This window comes from Aquarana catesbeiana, linkage group LG01 (assembly GCF_042186555.1).
Source record: "Aquarana catesbeiana isolate 2022-GZ linkage group LG01, ASM4218655v1, whole genome shotgun sequence".
Taxonomy (NCBI): domain Eukaryota; kingdom Metazoa; phylum Chordata; class Amphibia; order Anura; family Ranidae; genus Aquarana; species Aquarana catesbeiana.
This window is the reverse complement of record NC_133324.1, coordinates 689300371-689313189: the sequence shown is the minus strand read 5'-3', so window position 1 is coordinate 689313189 and position 12819 is coordinate 689300371. Positions and strand designations below refer to the sequence as shown.

At 40.3% G+C, this 12819-nt stretch overlaps 1 protein-coding gene across 1 annotated transcript in view; it reads right to left on the bottom strand.

Moving 5' to 3' along the window:
* BLTP1 (bridge-like lipid transfer protein family member 1) overlaps window positions 1-12819 on the bottom strand; it is a gene marked incomplete in the record, with an annotated part of 561636 nt that overhangs the window by 20242 nt on the left and 528575 nt on the right. Inside the window, 1 exon segment of the mRNA XM_073603515.1 lies at window positions 6413-6578. Coding sequence (XP_073459616.1) covers window positions 6413-6578 — 166 coding nt within the window.

Here is a 12819-nt window from a genome sequence, read left to right as displayed (position 1 = left end):
CAAAAAGTCAAATATACAGTACTGTGCAAAAGTTTTAGGCAGGTGTGAGAAAATGCTGTTAAATAAGAATGCTTTCAGATATAGAAGTTTTAATAGTTTATTTTTATCAATTAACAAAATGGAAAGTAAATGAAGAGAAATCCAAATCAATATTGGCCCCAAATTTATTCTGCAGCAGGACAATGATCCCAAAAATACAGCCAATGTCATTAAGAACTATCTTCAGCATTAAGAAGAGTCCTGAAAGTGATGGTTTGGCCCCAACAGAGCCCTGATCTCAACATCAAGTCTGTCTGGAATTACATGAAGAGACAGAAGGATATGAGGTAGCCGACATCCACAGAAGATCTGTGGTTAGTTCTCCAAGATGTTTGGAACAATCTACCTGCCGATTTCCTTCAAAAACTGTGTGCATGTGTACCTAGAAGAATGGATGCCGTTTTAAAGGCAAAGGGTGGTCACACCAAATAATGATTTGATTTAGATTTCTCTTCAGAGCATTTATTTCCATTTTGTTAATTGATAAAAAATAAACTATTAACACTTCTATTTCCGAAAGTATTCTTATTTACCAGCATTTTCTCACACCTGCCTAAAACTTTTGTACAGTGGTGTGTGTGTGCGTGTGTATGTATATACACAGTATATGATCTTTTTACATTTTCGCATGACTGTATGCACATGGTGGAAGTGATGTTTGTTTATACAGACTCTGCTTCCCATTCCAATCTAGATTTCACATACACATAACTGTCCTCTAGTCACAACTCAATTGGTCAGGTCTGATCTACCTTAAAAAAACTCTCTCTCTGTAAGGCCTGATTCACACCTATGCAGGTTGCAGTTTGCAAAACATGCTTTTTATCTATTGAAGTCTGTGGAACCAAAAACCTGAAAAACGTCCCTGGCCCTTTCCAGAAAATGCACAGATGTGAACTACATCCATAGGAAACCATGTTAAATGGACTGTAGTGTGTTTCTGCAAAACTGAAAACGCACTAAAAAATGCATAGGCGTGACCCAGGCCTAACACTAACTAAAATGATCTTATCATTTATGATGCTGGGATATATAATAAGACGTTGACAATGTCCACAAACGGCGAAATGTGTTGGGTAGGGCTAAGGGCCAGTTCACACCACATGCAGTCCAGTGGGTTTTTTTGTTCTCGAAAACGCATGGATAGTAGGTCATATGGTTTTCAATGGCATAGTTCACACCAGTGTGGTCGTTCCAGTAAAAAAAGTAGAACATGCTGCATTTTTTCTGCACTGGACTGTACTGGAACGCGGTAAAACGCATCAAAAATGCACAAAACATACCAAAAACATACTGGAACACACATGTCCTTATTTAAAGTTAAGAAAAAGGAGGGGGAAAAAATGCACTGGACTGCATGAAAAAATGCGCATAAAGAAAAGCATCGACATTGCATCTGGGCTGTGTTACTATGGTGTGAACTGGCCCTAAAAAAAGAATTTCCGTTATTTGGAACCCATGCCTGCATCCTGGATGTGACAGGAGGTGGGGTGACATTATTACATGTAGTATTGTGATATGAAACTGGAGTGCCAGGAGGGACACACTGAAATGTGAAGGAATAAACCAGAGGGGGATCCAGTCAATGTTGTATAACAACAAGTTTGTGTAGACCTAATTATTAAGATAATATGTCTGCAGTTCAGGTGAATGCAAGGTCAAGCAGGGAGTGTGCACAAAGTTGCATTGTAGTACTGAGTGTGGAATGTGAATTAAAACCACTGGGGCATTTCAAATTGGAGATACAGTACCTATCACTACAAGGGGGGAGGGTGAACTAGAATTACATTGGGCAGACAGGTCAGTTAGGGGTCAGACATTAATGGAGGGTGGAATGGGGATAGATGGGGGGAGGATTATGGCAGGTGACAAGAAGTTTCCCACGTTGCAAACAGCCATTGGAAACTATAGTGCCATTTGTACTACTAAAAATGATATGAAAAACACCAGAGCAAAATGTAATAATGCATTAAAGTGTTTGTATATCAATGCCAGAAGTCTGCCAAGCAAAATAGGTGAGTTGGAAGCTCTGGTGCATGAGGAGAGCTATGATGTAATCGGTATTGCTGAAACTTGGCTTCAATACTCATATGACTGGGCTATTAATATTCCTGGCTATGCACTCTTTCGGAGAGACAGGGTAAAAAGCAAAGGTGGTGGGGTCTGTCTGTGAGAAGTGATCTCAAAGCAAGTGTGAAAGAGGATCTGGTTGATGGAGAGTGTGATGAGTCTGAAGCATTATGGGTGGAACTGCATATAGATGGGGGTAGTTCAAAGTTAATCATTGGAGTTTGTTATAGACCACCCAATGTTAACGAGGAGGTGGAGACTCAACTCCTTGCACAGATGGAAAGGGCTGCAAGGGCTGAGAAAGTGATAATAATGGGGGATTTTAACTACCCAGAAAATGACTGGAGTAATGGCACTGCTGGGACAGTTAAAGGGCAAAAATGTATAAAACTATTACAGGACAATTTTATGGTCCAGTTTATTGAGGCCCCAACTAGGAATGAAGCTCTGTTGGACCTGGTAATCTCAAACCATGCAGAGAGCTTATTACTAATGTCCAGATAAAGGAACACCTGGGTAGCAGTGATCATAACATGATTTCATTTGATGTTAGCTGTAAACAAGAAATACATACGGGAAAGATAAAAACACTTAACTTCAAGAGAGAAAATTTTCCAAGGATGAAGGCTGCTCTCCAGGATTTAGACTGGGAGGGAATATTTGCATTGATAAACACAGAACAGAAATGGGAATTCTTCAAAAAGACTGTTTGGGACCTCACTGCAAAGTATATTCCCATGGGCAATAAGTTTAAAAGGCTGAAAACAAAACCTATGTGGCTCATGGCCAAAGTTAAAGAAGCTATAAACAATAAGAAAAGAGCTTTTAAAAAATATAAAAATGAAGGAACACTAGTGTCATTTAAATGTTACAAAGAATTTAACAGAATATGTAAAAAGGATGCAAAAATTCAAAACGAACAACAGATTGGATTTTGCAAAAGTGTTCGACACAGTTCCCCACACGCGGCTCATGTGTAAGGTAAAGTCTACAGGCTTGGAAATATCAGTTTGTAAATGGATAGAAAACTGGCTAAAAGACAGAATTCAGAGAGTAGTGGTTAATGATTCTTACTCTGAATGGTCTAAGGTTATCAGTGGTGTACCCCAAGGTTCAGTGCTGGGACCCTTACTTTTTAATATCTTTATAAATGATATTGGGTCTGGGATCGAAAGTAACATTTCTGTCTTTGCAGATGACACCAAGCTATGCAGTGGAATAACGTCCTTACAGGATGTCTCCAATTTACAAGCCGACCTCAATGCACTGTCTAATTGGGCGACTGTGGCAGATGAGGTTTAATGTTGAGAAATGTAAAGTTATGCACTTGGGGGCTAAGAATATGCATGCATCATACATGCTAGGGGGAGTACAACTGGGGGAATCCGTGGTGGAGAAGGATCTGGGGGTTTTGGTAGATCATAAGGTCAATAATAGCATGCAATGCCAAGCTGCGGTTTCCAAAGCGAGCAAAGTCCTTTCTTGTATTAAGAGAGGTACAAGAGACTCCAGAGAGAGAGATAATTTTGCCCCTGTTCAAATCATTAGTAAGACCTCATCTGGAATATGCAGTTCAGTTTTGGGCACCAGTTCTCAAAAAGGATATCGGGGAACTGGAGAAAGTGCAGAGAAGGGCAACCAAACTGATAAGAGGCATGGAGGAGCTCAGCTATGAGGAAAGATTAGAGGAATTGAATTTATTCACTCTTGAGAAGAGGAGAATAAGGGGGATATGATCAACATGTTCAAATATATAAGGGGTCCATATAGTGAACTTGGTGTTGAGATCTCTTTACGGTCAACCCAGAGGACACGGGGGCACTCTTTATGTCTAGAGGAAAAGAGATTTCATCTCCAAATACGCAAAGGTTTCTTTACAGTAAGAGCTGTGAAAATGTGGAATAGACTCCCGCCAGAGGTGGTTCTGGCCAGCTCATTAGATTGCTTTAAGAAAGGCCTGGATACTTTCCTAAATGTACATAATATAACTGGGTACTAACATTTATAGGTAAAGTTGATCCAGGGAAAATCCAATTGCCTCTTGGGGGATCAGGAAGGAATTTCTTCCCCTGCTGTAGCAAAATGGAGTATGCTCTGCTGGGGTTTTTTGCCTTCATCTGGATCAACTGAGGGTATAAAATTGGGTATATTGGATTGTACGATATTTTTTATTTTATTTATTTATTGTTTTGAAGGTTGAACTGGATGGACTTGTGTCTTTTTTCAACCTATGTAACTACAAATGTTTGGGATACTGAATTATAGCGATTTGTGGGTACATTGGATATGAAAATAAGACTTTTTCATTTGGAACACATTTTATGGAATATTACATCACTTTATGCACAATTGTTTATTTTTGAGTACTGGAAATATTTGTATATTTGTGTTTATGAAGCATGGTTATATATTTTGATTTAAAATTATATATTTTGATAGCGATTGTAAAGGAAAAAAAATAAACAAAAATAAAAAATAAAAAAACATCTCTACACTTACCTGCTCTGTGTAAAGTAAAAGCACAGAGCGGCCTCTAGCCCTCTCTTCTCGGGTCGCCCGTTGGCAATTCTCCTCTCTGTCTAGTGCCCACATGGGAAGCTCTTCCCACTTTGGCACCCGCACCCTGCTTCTTCGTCACTGGCTTTGATTGACAGCACTAGGAGCCAATGACTCCCAGTGCCCCAGCAAAGCTAGTGAGACACGGAAGTGAGGGGAGATAAGAGCTGCCGATGTGCACAGCGCTGGATCTAAGAAGGGCATTTTTTTTACCTTGCATTGAATGCATTAAGGCAAAAAGGTTTAGGCTTTAGAACCACTTTAAATATATACTCCGTGTCCGCGGCTCTTTAAACATGTGATCATCTGTGTCCAATCACAGCCAGTCACAAACAAGGAAGTGGCGGTAATCGGCGCTCCTCGCCTCACACTGACACTTTGTGTGGCAAAGAGACCGATCAGCGGCATCTCCACGCAGGGGAACATTTAGGAATGTAATCATCTGATCATCAGTGCCCTGATTACAATAGTGAAAAACAGTGTAATAAATCAGTGCCCACCAGTGGCAGCAATCAGTGCCCACCAGTGGCAGCAATCAGTGCCCACCAGTGGCAGCAATCAGTGCCCACAAGTGCCACCAGTGTCCATTAGCGATGCCAGTCAGTGCTGACAATCAGTGCCGCCTATCAGTGCTGCCCATCACTGCAGTCAATCAATGCCCATCAGTGTCACCCATCAATGCCCATTAGTGTCCATCAGTACCGCCTATCTGTGCCGCCTATCAGTGCCCACTAGTGCCTCCTATTAGTGCCCACCAGTGCCGCCTAACAGTGCCCACCAGTGCCGCTTAACAGTGCTCATCAGTGCCACCTATCAGTGTCCATAAGTGCGGCATATCAGTGCCTCCTCATCAGTGCCACCTAATCAGTGCCCATAAGTGCCACCTCATCAATGCCCACCAGTTCAGCCTATCAGTGCCGCCTCATCAGCGCACATCAAAAAAAGCGAAAAATTACTTAGTTACAAAATTTACTGACAGAAAAAAAGTGAAAAACATTTTTTTTTCAAAATTTTTGGTCTTCTTTTGTAAAAAATAAAAAACCCAGAAGTGATTAAATACCACCAAAAGAAAGCTCTATTTGTGTGAAGAAAATGATAAAAAATTTGTTTGGGTACAGTGTAGCAGGACCGCACAATTGTCATTCAAAGTGTGACAGTGCTGAAAGCTGAAAAATGGCTTGGGCAGGAAGGGGGTGTAAGTGCACGGTAGGCATGTGGTTAAGCAGGGATACATAGGAATCAAAGATATATAATATAGTGACATACATCATATATAATAATACATACCATATACTGTAATACATGGAATATTGTAATTTAATAATAAATGTAATATTCCCTGATAGACCGATGACCGCAATTAAATATATATAGTATATAAAATAAACGTGGAACATTAAAAAAAATTAATTAATTGCTATCACTTAACTGCTACAGTAACTCAAATGGGTTTTGGAAAAATTGGCAATGCCAGTGTGTTGCCTGTGTTTCCCAGTCCCGTAGATTCCTCTGCATACTACAAATAGTGGACCCATAAAAAGTGTCCGAGAATTTAGATACCCAGCAGAGGAAACCACAGCAAAATATTACCAAATATAACAATACATTCACCTCAGTCTAAATAGATATGGGTTTTAGTATGGTTCAACTTTAAATCCCATGGTTTGTGTATGTGCCTTACAGTTTATTAAATACAAACACATCTAAATTAAGAACAATACAGTACATATTTGGAAAGAAAAATAACCTTAGTGTGGGCTCCAGATGCCAAGTATTGCACATGAATTCTCTCCAGTCCACATAAGTGTAATTGGTGTTTTCTTCCTTTTCTTTCTCAGAAGAAGCATCATTAATCTGGATCACTGGACTCTTCTGGCCTGGACGAGTTGTGAAAACTCGTGGTGGAAAAATAACTGTGGGTAAAAGGCATACAATTATGCAGGTTAGGGAGATATTACACATAACAGATTAATAATAATAATATCCTAATCCACAATAAAAACACGAAAAAAATGGGATTCACTAAGTCACGGTTGATGTAGGATAGTAAAATAAGACTAAAGTAAAGCCTGGCCACTTTGCTTTTAAAAGCATTTTCAATAATTACCGTATTTATCGGTGTATAACGCGCACTTTCCCCCCCCTGAAAATTAGGGGGAAATCGTGTGTGCACGTTATACGCTGATTCCTGCTGTCTCGGAATGGAAGGAGGGGGCGGGCACCGCCGGATTACACAGAGCGGCGATCAGTCACATACAGTCCCGCCTTCTGGCCCAAGAAATGAATTTGTAATGGTAAGGCTGCTGATGGGCAATGTGCAGGCTGCATTAATTGGCAATGGTGAGGCTGCAGATGGGCACTGTGCAGGTTGCATTATTTGCAATGGTGTGGCTGTATTAATGGGCAATGGAGAGGCTGCTGATGGGCACTGTGCAGGCTGCATTGATGAGCACTGTTGAGGCTACAGATGGGCACTGATCAGGCTGCATTGATGGACTGTGACCCTTATTTTGCTTCAAAGTTCTTTATTTAAATAAAATAATCGTGCAATCGGGAGGCCCGGTGTCCAATCAGGTGCCTCCGGCGGCTGTGGGCGGGCTGAAACGAAGCTGTGGGCGGCTTCGTTCCAGCCTTCTCAATGTAAACGCGGAAGCGACGTCATGACGTCACTTCCCATTTACTCGGCTGCCAATGGCGCCGAATTTAAAAAAATACACAGTATTCAGAATCGCCGATCTGAATACTTTGAAGTGTAAAGGAAGGATGGGGGGTCTTTTAGACCCCCGATCCCTCCATAAAGAGTACCTGTCATCACCTATTACTGTCACAAGGGATGTTTACATTCCTTGCGACAGCAAGTAAAAAAAAAACATTTTTTTATTTAAACACAATTTAAAAGGATAAAAATAAATAAAATAAATTAAAAAAAATAAAAAATTTTTTTTTAAAGCGCCCCCGTCAGCTCGCGCAGCGAAGAAAACGCATACGGAAGTCACGCACGCATATGTAAACGGTGTTCAAATCACACATGTGAGGTATCGCCGTGATCGTCAGAGCGAGAGCAATAATTCTAGCCCTAGACCTCCTCTGTAACTCTAACCTGTTAACCGTAAAAAAAATTTAAAGCGTCGCCTATGGAAATTCATAGCTACCATAGTTTGTCGCCATTCCACGAGTGCGTACAATTATAAAGCGTGACATGTTTGGTATCTATTTACTCGGCGTAACATCATCTTTCACATTATATAAAAAAATTGGGGTAACTTTACTATTTGGATTTTTTAAAATTCATGGAAGTATCCCTTTTCCAAAAATTTGCGTTTAAAACACTGCTGCACAAATACCGTGTGATATAAAATATTGCAACAATCTCCATTTTATTCTCTAGATTCTCTGCTAAATAAATATATATAATATTTGGGGGTTCTAAGTAATTTTCTAGCAAAAAATATGGATTTTAACTTGTAAACGCCAAATTTCAAAAATAGGCTTAGTCATGAAAGTGTTAAACTGGGAAAATGTACTATTTAAGAAAATAAAAACAAAACTGAACAAAAAGCTGGCAAAGTACAACCCCAATTCAAGAAAAGTTGGGACGGAGCCATGTTTAGCACAGTGTAACATCCCCTTTTCTTTTAACAACACTTTGTAAACGTTTGAGAACTGTAGAGATCAGTTGTTGGTGTTTTGGGAGAAGAATGTTGTCCCATTCTTGTCTAAGCATATGCTGCTCTAAAACCTGAATATATCTTTCAGCATTGATGGTGCCTTTCCAAAAGTGCAAGCTGCCTATTCAATATGCACTAATGAACCCCTATACCATCAGAGATGCAGGCTTTTGAACTGAGCTCTGATAACAAGCCAGATGGTCCCTCTGCTCTTTGGTCCAGAAGACTCAGTGCCCAAAAAGAAAGTAAAATATCGATTCGTCTGACCACAGAACAATTTCCCACTTTGCAACAGACCATTTTAAACTAGCTTTATCCCAGTGAAGACGGCAGAGTTCCTGGATCATGTTCAGATAGGACTCCTTTGCATGATAGCGTTTTAACTTGCAGTTTTTGGATGGCACAGTGAAGCGTGTTCGCTGACAGTGATTTTTGGAAGTATTCCTGAGCCTACGCAGTGATGTCCATTACAGAATCATGTTCGTTTTTAATGCAGTGCTGTCTGAGAGCTTAAAGATCAAGGGCATCCAATATTGCGCTTCGGCCTTGTCCCTTGCACACAGAGATTTCTCCAGATTATTGAAATCTTTTGATGACTATACTATAGGTGATGACATATTTAAAGTCTTTGTAATTTTACACTGAAGAACAATATTCTGAAATTGTTTGACAATCTTTTGACACAGTTTTTCACAGATTGGTGAACCTCTTGCCCATCTTTACTCCTGAGACACTCTGACTCTCTAAGATCTATTTAAATCTAATCATGTGACTGACCTGTTGCTAATTAACCTAATTGAATGCAAAATGTTCTTCCAGCTCTTCCTCGTTAGTACCACATACTTTGCCAGCTTTTTGTTGCCCTGTCAACTATTTTTGAGACGTGTTGCTGCCATCAATTTAAAAATTACCTTTATTTTTTCTTAAAATTATAATTTTTTTCAGTTTAAACATAGGATATCCTCTCTATCTTCTATTGAGAATAAAATACGGGTTTAGGAGATTGCATTGTTTTTATGTAGATTTTACACAGTGTCCCAATTTTTGTGGAATTGGGGTTGTAGATACATATGTAAAAGATCAGCTTAATGTAAATAATGTTATCAATGTTCTTACATTAGTGGCTAATGTACAAATCTCTATATTAACTCAATTAGAAAAATGTTTGAAGACAGGCATACAAAACATGAAAGTCACATTAAGAAATAATGAAAATACTTTATACTTTCCCTTTAACACTGGTTTAAAGAGGAATTGAACTCTGGAAGCTTGGCCCAAAAGAAGGCAGCAGAGGGTCAAGGAGTAGTCAATAGTATTGCCTGTGGTCTCCCTGCAGTTGATCTACCATTACTGATTTACCATGTCTTGTTCTAAACTCTGTGCAGGGGTGGTCATTTTGGTAGAGGTAGAGCTTTGCTTCCTCAAATCGGAGCCTCCAGCAAGGAGAACAGTAAGCAGCACAGTAAGGATATCACAAGATCTCACGCCAAATCTCCTAAGACTGGCAGTCAGTGATTTAACTCTTACACTGAAAGATATACAGCTACGGGGGTGTAGGCAGAAGAGGGCCTTTACACACTCGCAAACCAGGAAACAATTTTTTCTAATTAGGACAAAAGGTAAGTCTTTTATGGTATTGCTTAGACACAATCAACACTTCTAAGTTGTTCCCTACAACAAAGCAAATCTTCACTTTTTGAATTCAGTTCCACTTTAACCATTTATTATGTCATTACCTCAACACACAATTCTCAGCTACAGGAAATCTGTTACTAGGCAAACATTGAGGTCTCATGTACACAGACCACCTGCATTTAGAAGAAAATGATCGAGGTGGTAAAACAAACTTTACAATGCCCAGAATCACTTCTCCGGTGTCTAGATGTATTTGTATAGATGTATTTAGCCGCATTTAGCTGAAGACCAGGCTGAATACTCCCAAAATGCAGAAATTGTTTGCATAAATGCAGCTAGACATTGCTGAACATCTAGATGTGAATTTAGTCACTGTAAAGCATTACATTCATCCAGGTGCATTTAGAAAATGACTCTAAATGCATCTGAAAGCATGTTGCGTGGATATAAATAGTCTACACACCCCTGTTAAAATGTCGGGTTTCTGTGATACAAACAAAATGAGACAAAGATAAATCTTTTCAGAACTTTTTCCACCTTTAATGTGACCTATAAACTGTACCACTCTATTAAAAAACAAACTGAAATGTTTTAGGAAGGGGAAGTAAAAATAAAAAACTAAAATATTGTGGTTGCATAAGTGTGGGACTGGGGATGTAGCTTGTGTTCAGAATTAGGCAATCACATTCAAACTCATGTTAAATGTTAAATAGGAGTCAGTACACACCTGCCATCATTTAAAGTGCCTCTGATTAACCCCAAATAAAGTTCAGTTGTTCTAGTAGGTCTTTCCTGACATTTTCTTAGTCGCATCCTACAGCAAAAGCCATGGTCCGCACAGAGCTTCTAAAGCATCAGAGGGATCTCATTGTTAAAAGGTATCAGTCAGGAGAAGGATACAAGAGAATTTCCAAGGCATTAGATATACCATGGAACACAGTGAAGATGGTCATCATCAATTGGAGAAAATATGGTACAACAGTGACATTGCCAAGAACTGGACGTCCCTCCAAAATTGATGAAAAGACAAGAAGAAAACTGGTCAGGGTTATCATCAAGTGGAGAAAATATGGTACAACAGTGACATTGCCAAGAACTGGATGATCCTCCAAAATTAATGAAAAGACGAGAAGGAAAATGGTCAGGGAGGCTGCCAAGAGGCCTACAGCAACAATAAAGGAGCTGCAGGAATATCTGGCAAGTACTGGCTGTGTGGTACATGTGACAACAATCTCCCGTATTTTTCATATGTCTGGGCTATGGGATAGAGTGGCAAGAGGGAAGCCTTTTCTTATGAAGAAAAACATCCAAGCCTGGCTGAATTTTGCAAAAACACATCTGAAGTCTCCCAAAAGCATGTGGGAAAATGTGTTATGGCCTGATCACCAAAAGAACACCAAACCCACCGTGAAGCATGGTGGTGGCAGCATCGTGCTTTGGGGCTGTTTTTCTTCAGCTGGAACAGGGGCCTTAGTATAGGTAGACGAAATTATGAACAGTTCCAAATACCAGTCAATATTGGCACAAGACCTTCAGGCTTCTGCTAGAAAGCTGAACATGAAGAGGAACTTCATCTTTCAGCATGACAACGACCCAACGCATACATACAAATCAACAAAGGAATTGCTGCACCAGAAGAAGATTAAAGTTTTGGAATGGCCCAGCCAGAGCCCAGACCTGAATCTGATTGAAAATCTGTGGGGTGATCTGAAGAGGGCTGTGCACAGGAGATGCCCTCGCAATCTGACAAACCTCAACATGTGTGCTTGTTTTAGTCCAGAGCGCTAAGTGTAATTTCTTTCTGCTGCCTCTTTCCTCCGCTATCTGCATGAGTTTTCTTAACACCAAGAGGTAAAAAGGTAACAGGGGAGGGAGCTCCAACACACAACCTGTGGCTGACAGCCTCAGCTCTGTTACTGTGTGCAGGTAGTTGTATACCTTCCCTCCAACCATCTCTCAGAGAAGAGGTCCATCACCTAAAGACACCAGCTAAAAAAGTTAAGCTAGCTAGGAGTGGCAGGAGGTCTATAGGGGATATTCCAGGAGCTTTTTCTGCCTGTGTCCAATCACTGGAAAGTAGCTGCTTATAACCCATGGTAAAGACTTAAATAAGATAATTTTTAAAATGTATCTCCCAGGGGACCAATTTCATATAACACTCGGTCCTATTCTGATCAGCGGCCCTGTTGTCCCAAAAAAAAACAACTCTATATGCTGGCTGTATTTCCACCCCCTTCTGAAGCCCAAATTATGGGCAGCATACCTGTGAGGGGAGACACAGCCAACACATAGCCCAAATCCATAGTGATCGGTCACTGAACAATCAATGCTGATTGTTCATTTAAGTGAAAGATCATTCAGAATTTTGGCTCTGTAAAGTATTTGCCCTGCAGCTCTAAATGATCTTTTAGTATTATGAATGAACAAGCAACACTAATCGTTCATTCATAACAATGACAGATAGTTGTGGATCTCTGTGTGTCTATCAGGGCTGTGTACACATACATAGTCTGGATTATGGATCAAAGAGTGCTGCAGCGCCGTGTGAGCTTTCACTATATATCAGTGAGCGATCAGCGGAGTTGGGATGGTGGCATGTATAAAATAGTCCAACATTGCTGATTGCTCATTCATAAAAAAGAAAGCTCACATAGTGCTGCCATGCTGTGTCATCCATCGGCTGGGCTGTGCATGTGTAAAGACAGCCCTGATAGACACACAGTGCTGCCAGTGATCCGCTTTTGTGAATGGCAGATCTCTGGAACAGCCCCGCTACCAGAGATCAGAGTTGCCAATCACAAATCTGTCTCCCTCCTAGCAGCATTGTTGGATAGGGGTCAACCTGTCTGAC